The following is a 25,613-nucleotide window of genomic DNA, read 5'->3' on the forward strand; positions in this document are numbered from 1 at the left end:
CAGAATCCTCGGTCCACCCCCGGAGTGTCCAGTGCTCTTATTCCTCAAAGCACTTCCCAGCCCTGACAATGACCTCCAAAGCAGCTCCTATTCTGGGCAGACGGAGACTGAGGGTGTGGAGGCCGCGCGTGGTGCCGAGTCATGTGGCTCTCGGCGGCAGGACAGGGACCAGGTATGAGGACCTATGACCCTCCTAACAGGCTGACTGCCAGCAAAGAGCCTGCCTGAGGGAGTGGCCTCAGGCCTTCTAAAAACAGTTCTCCTGAGCAGTGTTAGGATGGGCTAGGGAGATGGGGAACGTGCCAGTAGACAAACAGGACCCACGGGAAAGCACAACAAAGCAGGCCCTCCACTCCAACAACAACTCTGTCCCCAGACAAGGCCTCCTATCCCTGGGCTCACCTGCAGACCCCAGGGTTCCCCCCGCAACTCCACCCCAACCTACTCTGGACAGCGGCCCTGCCCACCTGTACACCGCAGCCAGAGCAATGCTTCTAGAGTAAGTCAGCTCCGGAGACTTCATTGCTAACCCCCTGCACCAGCTTCTCAGTTTACGTAGGATTAAGTCCACCCACCTGGCACCTTAAGTGGGACCCCAAGGCCCTGTGAGTCGGCCTCTGACCACTCCCAGCGTCACCTTCCTGGCCACCCAACACCTCCCTGCAGCCCAAGCCCACCTAGCCATCCTGACTTGGGAGCTGCAGGCGCCTAGGAGCCGGTAGGAGCATGAAGCACGTGCATAATGGACAGCTTGGGGACCCACAGGTCTCATCACCCCTGAGCTCCTCCCGGAAGATGGCTCCTGGGGGCTAGGGGCAGCACATCCCACTTGACGCAAGGAAGGCAGGGCAACCGCAGAGCCGAAGCCTCTGTCAGTGAGGCGCAGTTTCTCTCCCCTGGGGGCCTCACCTTCAACCACCTCTTACTAGACAAATAGGCTCGGGGATACCAGGAACTGGGATTCTAGGTAAACATTCTAGAAAGAAATCTCAACCCCAGAATCAAGAACATTTAAAGCACTTAGGAATGGCAGAGTTGGTAGAAGATGGCAGAGTGGGAGGACCTTGAGCTCACCCCGTCCTGCACATACAGCTAGATGACATATCCCTGTAAGTAAGGCAAAAAATGATCAAAGGACCAGAACAAACTCCGCAATGAGAGGCAGAGAAGAGGCCACATGGAAGAGAGCAGGAAGGGCAGAAGCGCGGCAGGAAGCTCCCCAGGCCTGGCAGCTGTCCGAGAGAGGGGACAGAAACACTAATAAGGAGCTGCGTGGGGAAGGCAAATCCCTATAACATTGGGCTTTGGAAACCAGAGGAGTTGAATTTCATGAGTTCTTACAACCAGCAGGACTTGAATCCTGGAATTTGAAAAATCAGCAGCCTGGTTCTGGGAAGGCTGGAGGAAATGGAGTCCCCACCTACAGAGACAGTGGGACAGATGGCCCACAGAGATCCAACACAGAAGCAGCAGCTGGAAGAAACCTTGGGCCATAGGGGAGGGAGAGCTGTTTATCCCTGAGTGTGACCCCAGGCACAGAGATGTTGGGGGACTCCTTTGGGAACAAAGGAGTGGACAGGCACCATTTCCCTCCCGTCCCCCAGCATAAGTACACAGCCTGTGGGAACCCCACAATACCCCCACCTACATTGCCACCCTGGCCCTGTAGCCATGCCCACCTCAGTTCCAGCACCGCGGATCCCCTCCTGCAGAGAGAGGGTGGTTGCAAAAACCTTGCTCCCACCAGCCCCCCCGAGCTTTGGCTGGCCTCACTTCCTGCAGAGGCCAGTGCCCTCCTGCAGAGCACCAGCACAACCCCCCTAGCAAATACTGTGTAGCCCACCCCCCATGAGTGTGGCAAACCCACTCCCTCCAGGAGAGTCTTGGCTGGAGCCCATTCAAGGTCGTACTGTAAGCACGGTGGTGTGCACACAGCCCCACAGGACCCTCAGAGACTCCTGCCCCAGGGAAAGATGACTACACGCACCAGTCAGGCTGCACCCCAGCAGCGGGTCTTATTATAGGCCCCACACACCAACAAAAGCTGCTCAGGGGACAACACAGGAAAACACCCTGTGGTTTGGTGCTGCTGTGTTTCACAAATGCCTGGTTTGACTCCACTCAAGCCTGCCGTGGCCCCCAACTGGTCCTCTACCGCCACAGGGACCAAACATTCCCCACAACAGGAAGAGAGAGCCATCACGGACAGCTGGACTGAAAGAAATAAGTGGCTCAGCCACAACAGCAGGCTGTATGCAACACATATAGGAGACACCCTGTGAGGCATCAGGTTCCAGTGAACAGGGGACACTGTTGTAGGACACTATGGGACCTCTTCTTCAGAAGGCCACTACTTGTAAGAGCAGGAGACATAGCTGACCTTCCTAACACAGAGAAACAGACACAGAGAGTTAGACAAAATAAGGAGATAAACATGTTCCAAATGAAAGAACAGGACAAAATCAAAGCAAGAGACCTAAGGAAAATAGGTATCAGGTATATCAGGTAAATGATATACCTGATAGAGAATTTAAAATAGTGATCAAAATGATCCCGTACTTGCAAAGAGTAGAGAATATCAGTGAGACTCCTAACAAAGAGATAAAAGAGGACCAATCAGAGATGAGGGACACAACAAATGACTTTTTTTTTTTTTTTAATAAAGATTTTTTTTTTTATTTCTTTATTTGACAGACATAGATCACAAGTAGGCAGAGAGGCAGGCAGAGAGAGAGAGGGGAGGAAGCAGGCTCCCTGCTGAGCAGAGAGCCCGATGCGGGGCTCGATCCCAGGACCCTGGGATCATGACCTGAGCCGAAGGCAGAGGCTTTAACCCACTGAGCCACCCAGGCGCCCCCAACAAATGACTTTTAAAACACACACATACATACACACACACCAGATAGAATAAATAGTAGGCCAGAGGGCTCAGAGAATGACTCAGGGACCTGGAGCACACAGTAATGGAAAGTAATCATGTTCACCAGATGAGGGGACAAATACGCAAAATGAGAGTAGACTTTGGGAACTCAGCAACACCATCAAGCATATAACATCTGCATTATAGGGATCCCAGAACGAGGAGAGAAAAGGAGGCAGAATATTTATTTGAGAAATAACAGCTGAAGAAGTGGAAGGAAGAAACCGAAATCCAGATTCAGGAGGTACTGAGAATCCCCGAACAAAATCAACCCAAGGAGGGCTACACCAAGACACATAGTAATTAAAATGGCAAAAAGCAGTGATAAAGATAATTTTTTAAAGCAACGAGAGAGCGAGAGAAAGAGAGAGAGAGAAAAACAGTCACATACAAGGGAAACCCCATAAGGTTATCAGCTGACTTTCCAGCAGAAACATCACAAGCCAGAAAGGAGTGCCATGATCTCTTCAAAGTGTTGAAAGGAAAAAATCTGCAGCCAGGAATAATATTCTATCCAGCAAAGTTATCGTTCCAAATAGAAGGACAGATAAAGAGCTTCCCAGAAAACAAAAGTTAAAGGAATTCATGAGCACTAAGCCAGCCCTCTAAGAAGTGTTAAGACTTTTTGAGTGGACAGAAAAGACTCTAAAATTAAGAAAAGCAGCACAAAAGCAGTAAAAATAAGTATGTTTATAAAAATCAGTCAAGAGACTCAGAAAATAAAAGGATGTAAAGCAGGACAACATATGCCTAAATGACGAGGGTGGGGGGTTGTAAAGAATGGGCTCATCTTAAACAACCATAAATTTAATATAGACTGCTCTATGCAGAAAATGTTATGTACAAACCTAATGATAACCACAAATCAAAACCCAGTAACAGATGTGCAAAAATTAAAGGAAAAGGTATCCAAATATGTCACTAAAAAAAGCCAACTAGTCACAAGAGAGCAAAAGAAGAAAGGAGCAGAGAAGAACTACAAAAACAACCGAAACAGAAGTAACAAAATGGTAATATATACATCCCCATCAGTAATTACTTCGAATGTAAATGGACTAAGTGCTCCAATCAAAAGACTGGGTGATGGAATTGATGCAAAACCAAACCAAACCCATCTATATGCTGCCTACATAAGAGACTCATTTCAGATCCAAAGACACCTGCTGTCTAAAGACACAGACTGAAAGTAAAGGCATGGAGAAGCAGTTATGCAAACAGACACGAAAATAAAGCCAGGACACCAATACTCATATGCGACAAAATAGACTTTAAAATAAAGGCTGTGGAGTGCCTGGGTGGCTCAGTGGGCTAAGGCCTCTCCCTTCGGCTTGGATCGTGATCCCAGGGTCCTGGAATGGAGTCCCACATCAGGCTCTCTGCTCAGTGGGGAGCCTGCTTCCTCCTCTCTCCCTGCCTGCCTCTCTACCTACTTGTGATCTCTGTCAAATAAATAAATTCTTTAAAAAATAAATAAATAAAATAAAGGCTGTAACAAGAGATAAAGAATGACACTATATAATCATAAATGGAACAATCCAACAAGAAGATATAACAATTGTTTAAAAAGGGGGGGCACCTGGGTGGCTTGGTCAGTTAAGCCTCTACCGTCAGCTCAAGTCATGATCCCAGGGATCTGGGATTGAGCCCCACATTGGGCTCCCTGCTCAGTGGGGAATCTCCTCCCTCTGCCCCCTTCCCCATTCATGCTCCCTCTCTAATAAATAAAATAAAATCTTTAAAAAGGAAGATATAACAATTATAAATATTTATACACCCAACATGGGAGCACTCGAATACATAAAGCAGTAAATAACAAACATTAAGTAACTGATGATAATACAATAATATCAGGGACTTTAACACCCCAGTCACATTAATGGATAGATCATCTGAACAAAATCAACAAGAAAACTGTCTTTGAATGACACATTTGACTAGATGGTTTTAACATCTATTCAGAACATTGCATTTATACACATTCTTTACAAGTACACAGGGAACATTTTCCAGAGCAGATAACATTAGGCCACAAAAGTAGTCTCAACAAATTACAAAAGATTAAAGTCATACCAGGTATCTTCTAACCATAACACCATGAAACTAGAAACCCACCCTAAGAGAGTCTGGAAGGAGCTCAAATATGTGGCGGTTAAACAATATGCTATCAAATAATGAATGTGTCAACCAGCAAATCAAAGAGGAAATTTAAGAAATACATGGAAATAAATGAAAAATGAAAGCACAATTGTCCCAGATCTTTGGGATGCAGCAAAATCTGTTTTAAGAGAGAATTTTATAGCGGGGCGCCTGGGTGGCTCAGTGGGTTAAAGCCTCTGCTTTCGGCTCAGGTCATGATCTCAGGGTCCTGGGATCGAGCCCCGCATTGGGCTCTCTGCTCAGCGGGGAGCCTGCTTCCTCCTCTCTCCCTGCCTGCCTCTCTGTCTGCTTGTGATCTCTCTCTGTCAAATAAATAAATAAAATCTTAAAAAAAAAAAAAGAATTTTATAGCAATACAGTCCTACCTCAAGAAACAAACAAACAAAAATCTCAAATAACCTAATCTTACACCTAAAGGGGTTAAGGAAAGAACAAAGAAAACCAGCAGAAGGAAAGAAATAATAAAGACTATAGCAGAAGTAAACAAAATAGAATTGAAAGAAAGAGACCAGGGCACCTGGCTGGCACAGTTGGTGGAACATGGGACTCTTGATCTTGGGTCTGTGAGTTTGAATCCCATTTTGGGTGCAGAGATTACTTAACAAAACAAAAAAATAGATCAGGTCAAGGAAACCAGGAACTAGTTCTTTGAAAAGATCAATAAAATTAATAAACATTTAGTCAGACTCAAAAAAAAAAAAAAGAGAGAGAGAGGGAGCAGACTCAAAATCAGAAGTGAAAGAGGAGTAATAACACCACGGAAATGTAAAAGATCATAAAAGGATATTATGAAAATTATATGCCAACATATTGGACAACCTATAAGAAATGAATAAATTCCTAGAAACATACAAACTATGAAAACTGAAGCAGGAAGAAATAGAAAAGTTGAACAGAGCAATTACCAGCAATGAAATTGAATCAGTAATCACAAAACACCCAAGAAACAAAAGTCCAAGACCAGATGGCTTCACTGGTGAATTCTACCAAAAATTTAGAAAGGGGTTACACCTATTTGGGACATACACCTATGTCCCAAAAAGAAGAGTGGAAGGAAAACATCCAAATTCATTCTACAAGGCCAGCATTACCCTGATCCGAAAACCAGAAAAAGACACCACAAGTAAAGAGAACTATAGGCCAATATTGCTGATGAACATAGATGCAAAATCCTCAACAAAATATTAGCACCCTAAGTCCAACAATACATTAAAAAAGTCATTCCCGATGATTGAGTGGAATTTACTCCCTGGATGTGACGGTTGTTCAATATTCACAAAGCAGTCAATCTGATACATCAATAAGAGAAAGGGATAAAACCATATAATCATTTCAATAGATTTTTCAGCTTGTAAAGATACCCCGGACACAGCACCCAAAGCCATATCGTCTGTGGAAAGCACAAAGGGAAAAAGCACCAGCAGGGAGGTGAACAGGGTAGGCCGGAGCCAGCAGCCCAGGGAGGCACACCTGCACCCCTCCCTGCACACACATGCAGCAGGCGGCTGAGCGCACATGCGTTTCATTCATGTGCATATAGTGATGTGTGTGTTTGGAGCACATGGGCCCCAGGAGGGATGCACGTCTGTTACGCAGGTGCCGTGTGTCTGACCATGAGCAAGCATGTCTTGTAAATCTGGGTACATACTGTCTGTGGAGTCCTCACACGTGTGTGTGCAGTGCACAGAGGTTGGTGTGCACCAGCAGTCAGGGTAAGTCAGGTATATGCAGGTTGAGGTGCACAGGCGTCTATACGGCCACCACGGCCATACAGGCACCCATTTCCCTCCAGGTGCGGGCCGTCACTGCTCATGTGTGCAGGGAAGGTTCTGGGCAGAGAGAGCCCCCTGAACCCTTGGCAGGGGCTTCCATTCACCTGGCTGTGCCAACCCGGTCCCCAGGAGCCAGATCAGACAGACGCAGTACTGACCAGGGACTGCAGAATGGCGTGGTTGGTGGCGTTCATGCACGAATCCAGCGGGAACGAGCACTCCCCCTCACAGTAATAGGCCGAGTAGCCTTGGGGAGCAATGACCCAGTCCTGGGGGTGTAAGGGGAGAAGGTGAGTCCCATCCAGATGCCCCCTCCTGAGCTCCTGAATCTAGCACCCGGCATAGGACGGCTCTGGGCTGCCCCGCACCCAGCCCCCAGCCCCAGGCCAGCCAGCCAACCCCAGGGTCCCTTCAGACAGGCTCCCCTAAGAGGCCGGACACTACTGGGAGACTCTCAGCAGGTGAGGCTGGGCACAGCTCTGTCCCCCTCATGTGCAGTCAGCCCGGGCCTTGTCCTTCCCGCCTGCCCCCACCGCCCACGCCTCCTAGAGCTGCAGTCCCAGCAGGTGCGCAGGCGCACTGCCCACCACAGCCTCCGTTTCCCTGTTGCAGATCTGACCTGTTAGGGCTGAGGATTCAAACTATCCCTCTTTTCATGGTTTTTACCAAAAAGTACCTCTCACGATAAAAGGAAGACATTTTCCCTTCAGAAAACACAGAAGAACCTAATGCATGAGAAAATGAAAATCACCCATAATTCTACCTCCTCCTGGAGCTACACTTAGGATCTTGGGGTGGGGACTGTCATTTAAGGAGGAGGAGAGTCAGAAATTACCAGCCAGCCGAGGTCCTGGAAGCTGACGTAGAGCTCATGCCGCCGGCAAACCTGCCGGCCGTGGGCGCCGTGAACATCATCTGCAGGGACAGAAGCACAGGTCTTTTCTGGGGTTCCTGCTCACACAGCTACCCCCGGGGGCTCCCAGGGCGGGGACACCCCACTGGGCACATTTGTCGAATAAATGAATGAAGTGGAACTAACGCATCTGGTGTCATAAAACCCATCCTGCAGCTCTGCCGGTGCCCTGACCCAGCTCGAGAAACTTCCATGGCTTCAGGTGGCTCCCGATAGCTACAGAGTAACCCTGCACTGAGCCCAGCCTCCTTTGACTTCCAACCTGTGGCCCCCGAGGCGCCAAAGCACAGGGCAGGGGACCCCGGGCCATCAGGCGGCTCCTCCTCTGCAGAGACACCTCCTGACTTCCCCCCACCGCTCCTGCCGCACCTGTTCCACCGGGTTGAGTGGCTCCATGGAGGCCAAAGGGCAGACTCCATGGAGGCCAAAGGGCAGACTCCAAGGAGGCGGAGGGCAAGAGGGCAGGGCAGGCCCACCCCAATCCCGAGGGACTCGGTCTGGTGGGGAGACCTTCACATAAACAACTGTGGGTCCTCAGGGTCCCCAGGAGAGACCTGAGAGCTACCAGTGCCTGGAGGAAGGGGCACCTGGTGCTGACAGAGACTTCTGGAAAAAGCCCTGGTGATCCAGGGGAGGTCTGAGAAGGCACTTCTGGGTGGCAGGGACAGAGAGGGCAGTAGCTGGTCTTCAGGGCACATGAGGCAAAGGAGGGTGTTGGGAAAGTGCTAGAGGGTGAGCACAGGCTTGAACCTACAGGGGGCCTGGAGGGTTTTGTCCCTTGGAGCTGTTCTGGGGCCCAGCCCAAGGCCTGCCCTGGACCTCACCAAAAATCCCTGGGAGTCTGTTTGCATGTGGCAGCTCATTGGTTTTCTTCGGCAGCCTCCTCTTCAGGGGCCTGGCTGCCCGAGGGGCTCGGACGGGACTGGGGTTCGCCCTGAAAAAAGTGACCAGGAAAGGCTGCTTGGACCGCGGTGCCCGTTGCCCCAGCAGACCGGCCAGGCCAGGATCCACGCTGTGCCCTGGGATGGAGACAGGAGAGAGGGCGGTCACTCGTGGGCAGGGCCGGGCACGGGGGACAGCGGGGACCCTTCCACTAGAGCCTGCATGGACCCTGGCCCACGGAGAAGGAGGGCCTCAGTTTCCTCATCTGGAGACCCAAGAGAGAAGGTCCAAGGGAGACAGGGGAGGGGGGCCTTGCCAACACAGGGTCGTCATTTGTGACAGTGGTCAACACTGCCATCTGTGAAGCCCTTTACTGGTTTGAGCAACTCCCACTTGTGACCTCGTGTGTCTCCACAGTAACCTGGACCACATGTCTCACGGAGAAACTTTGGAGCCACACCACGAGGGGAGCACAGAACCGTGGTTCCTACTGCCGTCTGAGAGCTCCAAGCCAGAGTTCTCCCGCCCACCCCATACTTTCGGAGGACTCAATGGATTGTGCCCCAGCAGATGGGAGCAGCTGCCAGGACATAGCGAGGGCTTGTTCTGCCTGCTGCTCCCAAGAGCAGGGCCTTAAGTGTCCCCCGATGCCCACAAATGGGACACTGGGGGCAGCAGGGCAGCAACATCAGGCCGAAGTCCCAGAGCTGGGAGTTCAGCCCACGTCTAATTCCAGACCCCAAGATCTTATTCACTTAAGGAGATAACCCCAGGTTTGTGGGTCAAAAAAAGAGAGAAAAGACTGTGGGCAGGGAAATACGGGGGCCTCTGGCTAGGTAGAGGGATGCTCCTGAAAATGGGATTTGGTTCCAAAGCTGCTTAAAGATGAGACTGCCTTAAGAAACACAGACATGATCCCTGGAAATGTTGACTCTACCAATAAAACTAACTTCCTGTACCGCTTTGTATTTCCAAAGGACCTCCTGATTTTTTAAAAGATTTATTTATTTATTTTGGTTGGGGAGGGGCAGAGGACAAGGGAGAAAGAATTTCAAGCTGACTCCCAGCTGAGCATAGAGACCCGTGCGGGGCTTGATCCCATGACCTTGAGATCATGACCTGGGCCAAAACCAAGAGTTAGCCAGGCTGCTCAACTGACTGAGCCACCAGGTGCCCTGCCTTCTGATTTTTCAGTTGTCCAAGTAATACAATAGCAACTGTAAAGTAACCTTTGAGAAAAAGAAGATCCCTCTGAAATCTCTCCACACTATAACAGCATTTTCATATTTCTGGAATATTTTCATGTTAATTGAAGTTTTGCACAATGGTGACCATGAATGTCTATATTTTTTTCAACTTTTTCACAGAAACACGTTCACTGCTGTTTAAATGTCTCTGCAATGAGATTTCAAATGCATAAAATCCTTTGAGAAAATACACCGTAATATTTAGATATTAGCTTCAGTTTAAACACGTCAGTTATTTCCTGGCTTGCACTGTGAAGACAAGAGTGCCACAGACCCCTTCATTTTCTCTTCCTGTGGAATTTTCTTAAACAACAGGAGAGGATTACTAACTCAGTTTTATGCTTTATAACACACAGAGCCAACTGTTCCCCTTCCATGTCCCTGTCCCCTCGATGTGGCCACCCTGACACACACACACACATATGTATAGAAACACATGCGTTTATCATAGAGTATACAGACATCCACATGTACAAATACCTATGTTTGCTCCATTAGTGGGTCTATTATGAGTCACTGGGATACACCACAGGTCAAGGGCACTGCCTGCCCCACCCACAGTCCTGCTCAGCTGGTAAAGGTCAGCCCTTCAATAGCTGTGCTGGAGGCCCATGTCCTTGGGCCAAGTTGACTGAACAATGAATCAATCCAGAGACTGAACTCTGACCTATGACATCACCTGCCACATACAAATGCCCTAGACCCATTAGAGGCTCACTTGGGAACAATCCTGCTGGACAGGAGGTGGTCAGCAGCAGGAGCTGACCCAGGAAGGAGCCCAGAGAGAAGCCATTTGGAAGAGTTTGGGTCACAGCAAGTCAGCCATGAGGAAGCAGCAGAACCACAAGGACACGGAGCCACGAGACACATACAAGGCCTGTGAGCAGAGGGGCAATGCCAGAGGCCACGAGGAGCCCAGAGTGGATGGGAGCAGGAGGGTGACCGTCGTCAGCATGGCACTGGAGTGGAACTCCACGACCCTGGGTTGGGCAGCACTCCGCCCCTGCGGGTGCCACTGTCCTGTCCCTGTTCCCTGGAGAGAACTGCCCACCGAGGAGCCAGGGAGGGTGATCTGTCGTTTGAGGCTGTGTTCACTATTCACTTTCCTTGTGCGCCTGTCTGATCAAGGATCTTCTTGGGGTTTCCCAGGGGCAGAGAATGGCCTCAGGGAAGGCCTGAGCGGTCTAGGTGGTGGGGCCCTAGGCTGCCCGGCACTGGAAGGCTGCCTTCTAGAAAGGCAGTGGTGGGAGCCTCTGGGGCCCAGGGTCCCCGCCTCTATACCTGACCTTGTGAGGGTGCTGGCAGGCCGCTTTGCACTTGACAGGTGTGTGCAGCCATGCTTGAGAGCGTGGGCCACATTGTGGCCTTTCCCCTTCGGCCCGATGGAACACACTGCTTCTCTGGGCCGCGGGGCACCCATGAGTCCTCCAGCCTCTCCCCACTTCTCAGTCTGCTCCATCAGCGCCCAGAGGTCTTGCCAGCTCACCTGCCCCATCCTGTCCCGGGGCAGGTGCTCAAGGCCTCATTCACACCCTCCCAAACTGTGCCAGGCCTAGATCACTCCCGCCTCTCCCCCAGGCCTCCCCGCTCTGGGCACCATCTGGCTCTTTCCCACAGACCCTGTGGTCACGGAGGTGACCCTGTGCCAGGTTGAAGGACAACCGGGGTGCCTGCCTGAACCCTCGGAGAATCCCAGCTATGGATCCAGTCTGCTTTTGTCCCCCTGCTTACTTCATCACAGAAGAACGAAGAACTCAACCCTCCTCCTCCTTCCTACCATCTTCACACGTCTCACTGTCTGCTCCTGGGGAGCTCTGCCTGTCCACACTGCTGCTGGAAAACTGACACCCAGGGCCGATCAGGTTCCCTCCCCAGAAGCCCCAAAAGGTGCCCCACTATCCATCCACTTGTTGCCCTTCCATTCCACCCCCAACCCGGTCATGGTCCCTGGCCACTAACCCCCCACCCTCCAGGCTGCCCCTCGGGAGCAGTGTCCCCATCCCTCCATTCCAGGAACTGGCCCTTCCTTCGGGGCGAGGCTCCAAGGAGGCCTCCCTGAAAGGCCTTCCTTCACCAGCTAGAATCTCCAGTTCTCGCCCACCTGCTCTGATGGTTGTATGCCCTTGAGAGCTACGCTGAGAATGTGCGTTGTACTCTGTGTCAGGCTTTTTTACCTCACACACACGTACACATCTGGACTTGCACATGGCTGCACAGGCATGTGTATGAACCCGTTATGTTCAGGAGGAAACACCCCACGGCCTCTCTTGTGTTATAAGGGAGTAGTGACAAAAGGCCGGTCTAGGGCTCCACAATAGGCAGAAAGGGTCTGAGTGTCCTGGGCGACACAGGAACCCCATGTCTGAGGATGAGAAAACCCAGAAGTCCGTCTTAGGTTTCTAGAACCCCTCCTACCACAAGCCGTGGCCTTCGACAGCACACGGGGGACGGCTGATCGACAGGGGAACCTTGTCACTGCGTTGCCAGTGCTCTGGCCCAGCAAGACAGCCTTGCTGTCCTTCCAGACACATCTATTTAGCCACAAGGAGGAGGACATGCAGGGAGGAAGAGGGGAGGCTACAGGGACACAGAATTTAGCCAGAGGACGGAAGGCCCCAGAGGAAAAGTCAGAGGGGCTGCAGGAAGACAAGATCATGCAGACAGCATCCCCCAGGTCATGGGGCATACGGTGCTGGCAAAGTGGGGCCTTGGGGGTATGGGGATGGTCACGCCTTCCTCATTATCCCCCCACATTTTCCGACTCATTCACAAGGGGAGGCCCTTCCACGAAAGCCATCCTGTGGGCTCATTCGAGCTGCACACAGTGTCACGTGAACAGCACAGTGAGGAGGGTGTTCCAAGTGCCCGACGATGGTACCAGACCATCTCAGGATGCACAGAACATACAAGATAAAGGGCTACGTTTTCCTTTGATTTTTAATTAAAGCCATATCCCTCTTGGCAGAATAGTCTGTCTGGCCATGGGAAAGCTGGTCAGACAACCAGCACCACGGACAGAGGTGACCGGCCGTCCTCTGATTTCCAATGAAACCCACCCTCTGTGACCGGGGCTTCCTTCCCAGCTCAGGCTGCCACCTGCTGTATGGGTCTGAGGTTTGGGGACAGGGCAAAGGCTGCCCGAGCTCTTTTTGACGTCGTCCACCATCAGGCCATCCCAGAGCTCAATCCACGTGGGGCCTTTCTTCCCGTGCACGTCAAATACGGCCTTCTTGGGGATGGTTCGGTCCGCACAGCGCCCTGGTCAGCGGCACGGTGCACTTCTCCAAGATGTGGGGTCCCTTGTCCTTGGTGTGGCATTGCATGGTGACCACCGCTCTGGCCTTGGCACTGGACACCAAATCCATGGCTCCCTCCGGGCCTCTCCCCTTCTTTCCAGGGGTGACCTGGTTAGCCTGTCACCGGACAGGAAACCTGCACAGCTCCCAGTGCGGTGAGGTGGAGGTGTCCCCTGGAATTACTGCAGACGAGTCTTCATGGGAGAAAAAACAGCCCCCCTGGGGGAAATGCTGACCATCTGCTCACCCGCAGTGATGAGATCTGCATCTGCCTCCTCTTTTAATGGAAATGGACCCAAGCCCAGGATCCTATTTTCATGGTGAGGATGAACAGTTACATCTGGGCTGATGTAGTTACTGGGCAGGAGCGGGGTTCCTACGCCCCAGGTGGCGCACATGCCACCCTCATGTTCAAGAGCTGCCCGTGTGCTGATCCAGGCCCTGGGGTCACCCACACACTTGGCTTTTTCACCTTCCTCTGTCTGCACCATGAGATGTTCAATTCATTTCTTGTATTTTTCCCTCCGGATGACGGGGTCGCATCAGCGTTAGGAACCTGGACCTCTTCGGGGGCAGACGTGCCCACACCCGCAGCTTCGTCCGCCCCCACCACGGAGGTTTCTGCAGCTTTGCTCGTGGGCACGTTGTAACTCCTGGTGTTTCTTCTGAAGATAATGTTTCCTCCGCGGGGGGCCTTCCACCCTTTCACCAAAGCAAACCCCACCGAGATGGACGCTCAGGAAGACGGAGATCCCCGAGAAAGTCCCTCACCTCTCTGCACTGGTACTGCCTCCCGACTACCTGATGGGGGCGCCTCCCTCCTGCACCAGGGTCCTGCAGGCTGTGGGCCTGTAGAACAGGGCCCCGCCCCTGCACCCCCCTTGCAGATGCACTCCCTCGGGGAGCCCTGGGAAGGTAGCTCCAGCCCCAGCGGGACAGGTACTGGTGCTCCCACAGCAAGTTCTCCCCTGCATTGGAGCCGATGATATGGGGGACCTGCTTGGTCTCCAGGAGAAGGCCCAGCCCAAAGTCGTCCACCCCCACGTTGCTACTTCCTTGACCTGTGTCTTGAGCAGCGCCTTTATAAGGTTCTCTGGAATCCTGCAGAGCCCAAAGCCATGACCCTGAGCTTGGTGCTGTCAGAGATGTCTTTCCCGAGCTGCACGAGGTCCGTGTAAAATCTGGAGAACTGCTGGAGGGCTGCCATCCCGTGCTCTGCCTCCGGCTCCAGACCTGGTGGGGACTGACTGACTGCCGCTGCTGCCGCGTCAGAGAACAGGGAGGGCACACGGGGTGGTGACGCGGGGACAAGGTGACCCCCGACATCCTGGCCCCTCTACACCCTGAGGGGCTCAGGAAGCATCTTGCCTCCCACCCGTGGGACCTAAACCCAAGACCCTGCGCCTGATGGAGAGGGAGTCATGCCTGCAGAGGCCCCGTGGTGGTGTCTGTGAGGGAAGACTGACCCTGAGCCCTCAGGTTGGCAGGAAGGCCACCTTCTCCACCCCAGAACCCCCATGGGAAGGAAAGATCCTCCGCATCACCCCTTCTGGGCAGCCATCTCCATGTGGGAGGCCCCAGGGTTCTGGACCATCCCTTTCCTTCTCCATCCACACCCCTGCCCAGGAGACCTGCTCCGGTCCCAGGCCTCTCAAGCCACTTAGATGTGGGCGCTTCCCACCTGTGCCCCAGCTCTCACCTGTGCTAGCTGACACTCCATCTGGACGTCAACCAGGGCTCTCAATAACATCGCTGCCGAAAAAGGCCTCCTGGTTTGCTCCCTCAAGCCTGCCCGTCCACTACTTTTACTCAGGCAGGAAAATATAAAGATTCTATTAAAAATGGCCACTGGCTCAATCCACGTTTTCCATCATTCCTCCTCTATCCCTTTCTGCTGCTACCAACCAACAAGCACATCTCCGCTCTCCCCTGCAGCTCGTGGCTCCTGTTGCTCTGACTTTGCTCTTGTCCCCCCCAGACTACGGCCCCTGCAGACGTAGGGGGCAGGGCCTTTGTTGGACACACATGCTAAGTTTTTATTTTACAACAGTTGACATTTACAGAAAAACCGCAAGGACAGTACAGTTCCCAGATACTTAGGCCCGTTTCTCCGGGAAATGCCAACATTGACATTAGCACCGTGCAGTTGTCACAACTAATGAACCAACACTAAGTCTGAGGATAAACAAAACACGATATATTCGGACCTCACTGGACTTCCCCAGTGTCCTTTCTCTCCTCCAGGGTCCCGTCCCAGATCCCACACGGCATTCCATTGCTACAACTGCAAAGGCTCCCTGGGCTGTTACAATCTTTTAGGCAGGGGACAGCAGGTACAGGACATTCGTATGAGCCTTGGTCACCTGCTAAGTTAGTGCCGTCAGCTTTCTCCTCTGTGAACTCACTTCCCTCGCCCCGTCCCCACTGTACTTTTGGGAAGTCTAATTCACTAAGCACCGGGGTGAGTGATGCCCTCCTCCAGGGGCTGTCTCAGAGGGCTCTTTTCTAAAAACCTGACTCAGATCCCATCATCCTCCGTTGCTATGAAATACAGGGAGCCACCCTCAACACTCTGACACGGGGCCCGGGTTCACCCACACTCAGGATGTGCCCTGCAGCTCTCAGTCTCCTCTCCTACCTCGCCCCCGCCCGCCCAGCTCCAGCCATGGCGGCCCCTTGCTGTAGCCCAGATTCACCATCCTGTGCCCACTTTCTGCCTCTCCCTCCCCCACTCCACTGCCTGCGTTGAAGGAGGTTCTCCCCCAGCTGCCTGGGGAATGAATGAAGATGTGAACCCTCGTTCTACAGAGGAGGACACTGAGACCCTGAAGGTAAGTACCCTGCCAAGGTCACGGGGTTAGAGTGCTGAAGAGCTGGGATTCAAACCCAGGCCTCTCTGCTCCGAGTCTGAGGGTGTAACTACCTCCCTTCGGCCCTCCCCAGTATGGACACGCCCCACATACACGGCTGCTCTTGGGGAGGGACAACATGGACTCTCTCTTAGTGACTGAAATGTTGGTTCTGCAAAAGGAGAGGGGGGAGACCACCGTGGTAGGGGGCTCCCGCTGTGGGAACCTTGGCTTCTGCACCCCAACGAGCCCCCAAAGTGGTTAGGGGATTATCACCCCAGCCGCTGGGCTGAGAGAGGCCAGGCCTCCAGGGCCAAAGGAGGTGGTTGCAGCCGGCTCTGTGCCAACAGCCTCGAAAGCCCCCAGGAGAAGGTCTGCTGCCCAACCCTGAGCCTTACCGTCGTCCGTTTCCACAGAGAGGCGGAGCGCCAGGTCCTTGTTCCGGCTCAACAACCAGCGGTCACTGGCTGCTGTCACGTCCAGCACCAGCCAGCCCTCGTCCCCAGCTCGGAGCGTCTGAAGATCCAAAAACAACAAGTCAGACTCCCTGTGGACATGAAAAAACAATTAACTGAGGGCCGGCACAGCTGCCTTTGCCTTTCCAGTGCCCACCTGGGGGACGGTGTATGGGGCACCTACCCCTCCTGGCTCGGGGTGGGCGCCCCGTGTGCCTTCTCTCACTGTATGTACTGCACGAAATGCTGCTGGGCCCAGCAGGGGTGTGGAAACCGAAGCTCGGGAGCTCAGTGACCTGCCCATTGTCCCACAGCCGGGACAGCATGGCAGGGATGTGAAGCAGGACCTATGCTGGGCCTCTCCCCACAGTGACATGAGGCCTTGGCCAAATAACCTTTTGCCTCTGAGGGTGTACTCCCTAGGGAGCTCCCCTTCTGTCCTCTGGGAAGTGTCCCCTCTCCAGCCAGGCTTCATCAGGAGGCGGTGTGAGAGTAGGCACCTGTTGGACTGCTCCCTGACCACCTGGAACATGCTGACGTGCAGGGTCCTGTTGAGCAGGTGGGCGCTGGCCAGCTTGTAAATCCGGAACTCGGCGGCTGTGACCGCCTCGCCCTCTGGGATCTGGGTCAGGTCAAAGCGGAACTCCTTCCAGTGGGGCTCCTGGTAGCCCAGGGTGCGGTCATGCTCCACTGCAAGACAGAGTGGGACTGTCGGTCACTTGTGCTCTGGACAGAGCTGGAGCTGGGGGAGATGGGACCCCGGGCAGCCTGGGTGGGGACGGCTCCCTCCTCTGCAAGAGGACTTCCTCCCAAGCTCTGCCTCCTGGTGCTGAGAGGGCATGGTGGGCCATGCGCTGAGGTGTCCGGCACAGGGCCCAGCACACCGTGGTGCCAGCAAGAGCTGCCTCCGTTTCTGGCCCCCAAACCCCAACCCAGCCTGCCCCACCCATCCCCTGCTGGCTCTGGGACCCAAGGATGAATCTGAGGGCAAGTCCCTCCTCTGGCAAGACTGACATCAGACCCAAGGCAGAAACAGGCCACGGGGTGGGCAGGGACAGAGCTGAGTGCATTTTTGAGGCCGGGGATGTGCAGAATCTGCCAATGTGTGTGCACGGGAGCCTGGGGGAGAGGGAGTGTTTGCAGCTGACCCTGGAGCTGGGCCTCAAGGGCTGAGAGTGGATGTGCCCCCATGTCAAGGGAGGACACTACAGAGAAAGGGCCCAGCCTGAACAAAGGCCTAGGGTTGAGGAAGAGATAGCACAGGCAGGGAAAACAACAGCCACAAACACAGCGAAAGACAAAGGATGGCAGTTTCTGTTTGGTGACAAGGTGAGGGAAGAAGGAGGGTCAGAGGGAGACCTGGAAAGGAACAAGAAGGAGCAAAGTAGGAGTGACAGCGCCTGGTGACATCTGGTCAGGTCCCGGGGAAGCTGGACGGTCCCATGATGGGTGGGATCTGAGCAGGCTTCCCAGGGGAGGTGCCACCTGAACTGGCCTTGAAGGATGGGACGGAGTCCTGTGGGGTGGAGAAGGTGGTGGGGAAGCCGTTCTAGGCAGAGGGGTCCTCGGAGGCACAGGTGTGCAGGGTGAGGGCTTCCACAGGTCAGCGCTCTGGGGGACTGGCCCTGAGTCTAGCTGTGGTCTGACTCTGGAGGGCTGGAATTCCGGCCTGGGAGCACCGGCTGTGCATCTGACCAGTGTGCATCTGGCCAGTGGGGTTTAGGGTTCTGGGCAGCAGGGGGGGGCGATGTGGTTTGAAGCGGAGGTGGAAGATAGGCATGAAGGGGAAAGGGATGCACAGGCTGGAGGGGAGCCGAGGCGGGGGTGGTCTGTCTGGGCTGGAGGCTGGGGTGTCAAGTCAATCCCACATCCCCCGGTGCCCGGAAATGCCCAGGACGGTATATTTAGTACCATCCCACTTTAGTCTCCTGTCACTGTCAAACGCCACAAATCTGTTTCCAGAAAGCAGGGACGGGAGCCACCCAGCACCTTCCCCAAAACCCAACACTGAGATTTTAATGACACGTCTGTGAGTCTTTTTAAAAACTCTCTCTGGCTGCTGGTGTCTGTGACCACAAGTCACCAAGCTGGTGGCGGAGGCGGATGTGGGTAGCGCTTCCTGTCCTCGCAGTGGGGACTGGGTCCAGCGAGAGACAGGCCAACAGCTGGGCTGGGTGGGGCCGGTAGACACACACGTTGACGGGAGGAGGTGGGCTTTTCCTTCCCAGACCGCGGTGGCGAAGAAAGACAACGGCCAGGCTCCACCAGGTTGGCGAATACGCGGCACATGTGCAGCCGGGAGCCAGGCTGCTTTGGGGGCGGTGACACTGGGAAGGACCCATGTGCTCCCACACACGCGGAGAGCGAGGACTGCAGGGCTCTCGTCCCGCACCTGGGGATGCGGGCCACGAGTACTGCCACACGCATCCCCTCCTCCCTACGGACCTCCCACGTGCACAGCTTTGGTGATAATTTCTGTGGATTCAGGGGCCACACAGACTACCTCTGTTCCGTGGCCATGTAAGAATCCTGGATGCGCAGGACGCCCCAGGTCGAGTCTGCGGGCTGTGGCAGGGTATGGCCCAGAGTGGGAAGGAAGGTGGCTCCGTCCCGCCCTTCACCTGACTCCTCACAGAGCCTCGAACCTGGATCCGTGAACACATATCTGCTCCCAAGGCCGTGGGGCTGATGCACGGGTGGGGCCGCAGGCGATCCCAGTCTGCAGGCCTGCGGCTGATTTCCTGTCAGATCTGGGGGCCGAGGGGACAACCCACAAACCTGCCAGCTCCATGGGAGGACCACGCTCTGGGACCTCCCTCCCTTGCTGACTTGGGGGCCCATGTGTGTAGGGTCAGGGGAGCCTTGTGCACCTGAACTGAACCCGGTTCCAAGCTTCCACCCTGTGCATTTGTGAAATCGGTGAACCACCCAGTAGCTCAGCACAGGAAACTGCCTGCCCTGGCTGTTCCAGGCAAGCACCAGAAGCCAGGACGTTGTGAGGAAAGTGATGCTTTTCATCAGAAACTGTTAAAACTTCCTGGGATACAGCATTATACTAGACATGACTGTAACTGGCCAAAGGGGAGTGGCCCCTCTCTCTATGCTGGAACCTGTAGAAGTATAGCTTTCCAGCAGTTGCTTCTGTGTATTAGAAGAGTCTTCTTTTCTTTTCTTTTCTTTTAGGAGGTGAAGGGGCAGAGGGAGTGGGAGTTGTATGCAGGCTCCATGCTGGATCTCACAACCCCGAGATCATGACCTGAGCTGAAGTCAAGAGTCTTAACTGACTTAGCCAACTGAGCCACCCAGGTGCCCCAGAAATAGTATTTCTCAAAAGCTGGTGTTGAGGAATAGCAGCTGTTAGGATCTGGATTTGCCCCTACAGTAGCTCCTGGGCCACCGGCCCTTGCTTTTGCCACTAACACAGCACTGAGAAGTATAGGTCCTCTGGCCTGTAGCTCAGGCTTCTAATCCCAGACCTGAGCCTACCAGTGACCAGATACTTTCCCCGGCCTCAATCTTCTCATCTGTGAACTGGAGATACTAGGAGTCTTTCCACAGAGGGGCCTGAAAGGGCTTTGGGAGGGGCAGCATTATCAGGTAGGTAGGACTGATGGCCATTCCATAGGAACAGGAGTTGAGAAGGCGTGCAGGCCTCCAATTTCCTCACTTCATCCCTCTATCAAAGTGATAACCTCCTGCCAGCACCAGTAGAACCTTCATGTGTCAATCTCAGGAGCCCAGGGGAAGGAGAGGGAGACTTGCAATTTTCTTTTCCTAAATAAGAGTACGGAATGAAAGGTTATGTAACATAAAAATATATTAATTCAACTGAAAGGCATTTGGATGGTTTCCTTTTTATTTGCCTGACCTTTGTCAAGGCATTTGATCCTCTGGGCCTCAGTATCCACATCTGCAAAATGACCATTTGATACAGGGTCCATTGAAACTGCAAAAGGCTATGTTTGCTACTGGAGTAGATACTTGGTTCTGGCCCAGAAAATGCTTCTAACATATCACACAAGAGCATTTCCTTCTTTCCCATCTTCATGCCGAGCCTCCACTTCCCCAAGGTCTGGAATCTCCCAAAGATGCCCAGGCTCAGAAAGGCAGCCCCTCAGAACCACCACTGAGGCTGTTGTGGCTCAGGCACAAAATAGAAACAAACCCTTTATGAAAGTGCTGAACATTCCAGAACATCAGAGCTCTAAGGACAGAGGTCACCACACACAGTCTCCTTCCACTTTTATACACACGCAGAGATGGAACCCAGGGATCCTGACTCCCATCTAGGCTGCTCCACTACGTCAAGCTGGAGCTTCACCATCTGATGTTGAAAGGACGGCATAAAAATCCAGCTGAAATTGGCCTGTAGCTGCCTCCCACCCCCTGCCATTGTTGATGGTCTGCAGAGGGAATTTATGGGAAAGGCCAAGGTCTGTACAATGTGACTTCTTGGGTTTTCCCAGGAAATTTTTTTTTTTTGCTACTGCTTATGGGTTTGGGAAGTTCATTTCCCAGTCCCTGGCAGATTTGGCTAGGCTGAAGGAGGAGTGGGTACTCCCCTCCTGGCCTATGTTCTGGATCCTGGCCATCAGAGCTATGTCCTGTCAGGAATCCTCTCCCTGGGGTGGCTCTGGGGGAACCACTGATACCTGGGGCAAGATTTCCTGGTAGTCAATTATTTCCTCCATCTGCAACATCTGGGGTGAGGATTCCTAATCGGTGGTGGGGGGTTGGGGGAGGGCAGTCCCATAATTTCATCTTTGAGCATATAGGAAAAGACTCCTGACTATACATGCTCAGGATGCTTTCTATAAACCCTCAATCTTCCCATTCATTTTTCCTGGTGACATCCAGGAGAATTAATTCATTTGCTCCTACACATTTGAAAGCAGTCCCTAGTGTATGCAGGTTACTATGGAGGCACTGGGGAAACCAGAACTGGGGACACAAAGGGGCCCCCCTCCACCCCCCAAGGAATCGCAGTGCGTGGGGAAGTAGCAAACAAGGTGATTTTATGTGAGTGGCTATAAAGGATGTCAAGGGAGGGGTGGGACTGGGGATAATGCAGGAAGGGTGTATGGGAGTCACTTTATGCTTTTAGCTTTATTTTGAGATAATTTTAAGTGATAAATTTAAGTGATTTAGATTTAGAGAAAAGTCTTTGCTAGAATAGTACAGAGACTTCCCCATACTCTTTACCCAGCTTCCCCTAACGATAACATCATGTGTAACTAAGACACAGCCTAATTATCAAAACCACGAAAGTGATATTGGTACAAGGCTATTAACTACAGTCTTTTCTAGAATTTTGCCATGTTTTCCACTATTTATCTCTTCAATGTTCCCGACTTCCATCCAGGGCCTCACACTGCATTTAGCTGTCAGGTCTCCTGGGTCTCCTCTGGCCTGTAACAACTGCTAAGTCTTTCCTTTTCTTTCATGACATTAACACTTTCATTTATTTAATTTTTAATTTTTTTTTAAGTAGTCTCCACGCCCAACATGCAGCTTAAACTCACAACCCTGAGATAAGACCTGAGGTGAGACCAAGAGTCGGATGTTTAACGACTGAGCCACCCAGGTGCCCCTGGACACGGACACTTTTCAAACGCCCCTCAGTGTCAGTTTATCTGATGTTTTCCCATTAGACTGAAGTTATGGATTTTGGAAAAAAACATGCACATCAACTTGGACAACATGGCGGCATTATTCCTAGTAATATTAATTGATTCTTTGATTAAGGTGCTGTCCAAGGATTCAAAGAGGCTCTGTGACCTGGGAAGAATCTGATAAAACTCAATAGTTGTTGATGTTACGATAGTCCAGGACCCTGTGAGGTAGGCTGGAAACCACGGATGGGTTTTAGGAACCCACAGAGGCTCTCGACAGCCACCTCTATCAAGACACTGGGCATGGCAGGGCACGAGCCCACCATCAGGGACAGACAGTGCCGCTACTGTTTCCACAGGTACCTTATTTCCTACAAAGCTCCATGTGAGAAGGCAGAGTTTGCTTTCTTAACTCCATTACTGTGGCTCCAGGCAATTAAACAATCATAGGACTCCTGGCCTTCTCCTCCCTCCAGCGTCTGATAAAATGACCTCTGCTTTCCACATTTGCTTATGGGTAAGGATGCTGTGTGCCAGAGATGTCCTTGACTGCATGGCCGCCGACTACATTCTGACTTTCTGCCTCTGAGGACCTGCACCCACCACTCATGGGCTAGATCTCCAGTTGCCACAACCTGAATCCAACAGCCCAACACCAACAATGGCTTTGGATATTTTTGTGACTGGACAAAATTTAAGGGTATTTGGATGATCTAAATCTGTCTTGTTTCTGACCAAAAAAGTAAGACTTTAAAAGATACCCTCTTCCTTTAGCTCAGAGTGGCTGTTAAGAAAACAGAATCGCCTGGCCTGCCTGCCCTCAAGCCCTTCCCCAGCCCCACAGGGTCCCCAGGAGGAGCCCAAGCTCTGGTTCTGCCCCACCAACCCCCCGAGCTCATGGCCTCCTGGGTCTTCTGGCTACAGATACCTCTTCCCTCCCCTGAAGGCCTTCCCCAAAGCGCCTTCTCCTGAGTCGCCCCCATTCTGCCCTGTCTAAAGGATGCTTTTCCTCTCAGTCCAGCTTTCAAGGCCCCTCGTCCTCCTCTGACCTCACACAGATCAGCCTGCTGGCCTCTCTCTTTCCCCTGTCCCAGGGGTCCCCCTCTCTGGTTCGCGTGCCCCTCTGGATGGTGAGCAATTAAGGGCAGGACTGTATCATGTGGGGCAGAAACAGGAGGCTCTCAGTGGATGTCACTGAGCTCCCTTTGTTCAGGGGTCCCAGAGAGGGCATGTGTCTGCAGGTTCTTCCCAAGCTCCGCAGGACAGTGGGGCAGCTGCTGGTCTAGGAATGGCTTCCACAGCACAGTGGGTCTCCGTCAGAAGCCGCTCACATCTTCACTTTGCTGTGGGATTAGCACCCCCTCCCACGGCCAGGCTGCTGAGGTGGAGGGCAGGCTCCCGAGGGTCCCAGAGGCAGAGACACTGGTCCTGTCCAGCTAGTCCTGCTAGTGACAAGGCTGAGGTGCCCCCTTTAGACCTAAAGCAAGACCCGGGTCTCTGTGCCTGGTGGGGGCCCAGGGAGGAGCTGCAGCACTGATCACCTACCAGTTCTGTGTCTGAAGGGCTTCTCCCTCCCACCCAGAAATCTCAGTGCTGCCCAGAGGAGGCCAAGGAGGCTTCATTTCTAAGGTATTTTTAGTCAGTTTTCATTACCGACTTTTTTCAAGAGCTGCTTCCATAAATGGCTCTGCACTCATGATTGCCAGTCCAGACCTCAGACAGCTTTAGACCCCAAATTAAAAGGGGACATCCGCACACTCCACCACATCAAGTCAGTCAAGGCCTAAAATAGATCTAAGGAGATTGAGCAAGTATACGATTCCCCAGTGCAATTCTGGGGAAAGAAATGAACTGTGGGAGTTTTCCAGAAAGATGTGGTCACAGTGACACATCCCTTTCTCCCGTGGGGAATGGGTTCCCATGAGGAGGTGGAGTGGGTGTACCTCCCTGTCCCGGGCCCCAGTGCTGGAGGAACCCCATCAGTGGGCAGGGCACATTCTTTCAGACTTAAAGATGATGTGAGATGCGTGGTACCAGATTCCCTGCAGGTGGCGAAATTAGGATGGGAGGGTCACCTGTCAATGAGGTTCTGCTGTCAAAGGGAGCACCCCAGTCCCCTGAGAATGTCTGCTGAAGCCACCTTCCTCCAGGCAGGGCCCTGGGAGAACTGGAGATCCCAGGGAAGTGTCTAGGGAGAATGTTGCACCCATGGTTGGCCTCCACAAGGACAGGGAGGGCAGGCCCTGCTCTGCCCCAGCCGACCAGGCCCAGGCTCCTGCCCCTGCTCTCAGCCCCTGCCTCCCGCTGTGTTCTTCCTACCTTCACCTTGCCAGTCTGCCCCATGCACCTGCCACACAGGAGCTGGGGTACACGGTGGGAGGAGGGATGTCATTGAGAGTCAGATTTGGCCCCTGTTCTCAGGTTGTTCATGGTTTCTTAGGGAGCAGGAGAAAGGGGCAAGGCATGGCTCTGAATGAGGCTGGCAGAAAGAGACTCAAATCCTAAGAAAAATACGTAGGACGGGGGATGGAACTTCAAGGATAGAAGAAGCCTGTCTCTTTAGGAGTAGACAGACTAAGTCTGGGGTGAAGACAGACTTATGGAAACTTCTGCTCACACCCCCCCCCTTTTTTTAAAGATCTTATTTATTTGAGACAGAGAGAGAACACAAGTGGGAGGTAGTGGCAGAGGGAGAGGGAGAAACAGGCTTCCCACTGAACCAGGAGCCTGATGTGGAGCTCAATCCGAGGACCCTGAGATCATGACCTGAGCTGAAGGCAGACACTTAACTGACTGAGCCACACAGGCGCCCTGGGCCTACCCTTTTTAAAATAGAACTGGAGGTGAGGATACTGTATGCAGAGGGTTCAAAATGAGCAGAGGCACAAGCAGAGGGTAACACAAGCCAGGGCCCCACAGGGGTGGAGAGGTGGCTTCTATACAGGAGAAGAGCAGAGGAGACAGGGAGCGGACCTGCTGGGTGGCCTTGAGAAAATCACCTAACTTCTCCGAGCTTCACTCTCCTCTTACTAACATTACTTAGTAAGTTCCTGCCATGTAACAAGCATCTAGCCAGCATTACTGCACATTTCGCCTAGTTCCGCACAACCCTGGGAGTGAGGCCTTAAAGGTGAGGAAATGAGGTTCCAAGACTTTAAAAAGCACCTGTGTATAATCTCCCAGCTCCCAAGTGGGAGTTAGGATTAAAATGCAGGTTTACAATAGCCCCAGCCACATGTGCATGTTCACAGCACCTGTATTACTTACCACAAACAAGAAATGACCCAACTATCCATTAATAAAACCGGATAAATGCATATACTTGAGGAATGCAATACAATTCAATTCTTAAAGAAGAACCATGTGGGTGCCTGGCTGGCTCAGTCAGAAGAGCATCTGACTCTTGATTTGATGTCAGGGTTATGACTTCGAGTCCCACACTGGGTGTAGAGATTACTTAAAAAAAAAAAACACTTAAAAAAGAACTGCAAATACAATAACAAGCACGAA

The 25,613-nt window shown here is 52.6% G+C and overlaps 1 protein-coding gene and 1 pseudogene across 3 annotated transcripts in view; both read right to left on the minus strand.

Moving 5' to 3' along the window:
* The window catches only part of BMP8A (bone morphogenetic protein 8a), a gene marked incomplete at its 5' end in the record, with an annotated part of 34,351 nt that overhangs the window by 3,850 nt on the left and 4,888 nt on the right, over nt 1-25,613 (minus strand). Inside the window, 5 exons of one of the 2 annotated variants that reach the window (XM_080802089.1) lie at nt 7,008-7,118; nt 7,685-7,764; nt 8,587-8,781; nt 16,435-16,583; nt 16,992-17,181. In XM_080802089.1, coding sequence (XP_080658215.1) covers nt 7,008-7,118; nt 7,685-7,764; nt 8,587-8,781; nt 16,435-16,583; nt 16,992-17,181 — 725 coding nt within the window. Of the gene's footprint in view, nt 1-6,992; nt 7,119-7,684; nt 7,765-8,586; nt 8,782-16,434; nt 16,584-16,991; nt 17,182-25,613 lie in introns of both variants that reach the window. The other variant, XM_080802090.1, reaches the window with a different exon arrangement.
* On the minus strand, nt 12,976-15,886 carry LOC308340738 (succinyl-CoA:3-ketoacid coenzyme A transferase 2, mitochondrial-like; annotated as a pseudogene). Its single transcript has 2 exons — nt 15,826-15,886; nt 12,976-13,922 (listed from the first exon to the last, which is right to left on the minus strand). The product of its transcript is annotated as a succinyl-CoA:3-ketoacid coenzyme A transferase 2, mitochondrial-like (transcript).

The sequence above is a fragment of the Martes martes genome (genome assembly GCF_963455335.1).
Source record: "Martes martes genome assembly, chromosome: 4".
Lineage (NCBI taxonomy): Eukaryota > Metazoa > Chordata > Mammalia > Carnivora > Mustelidae > Martes > Martes martes.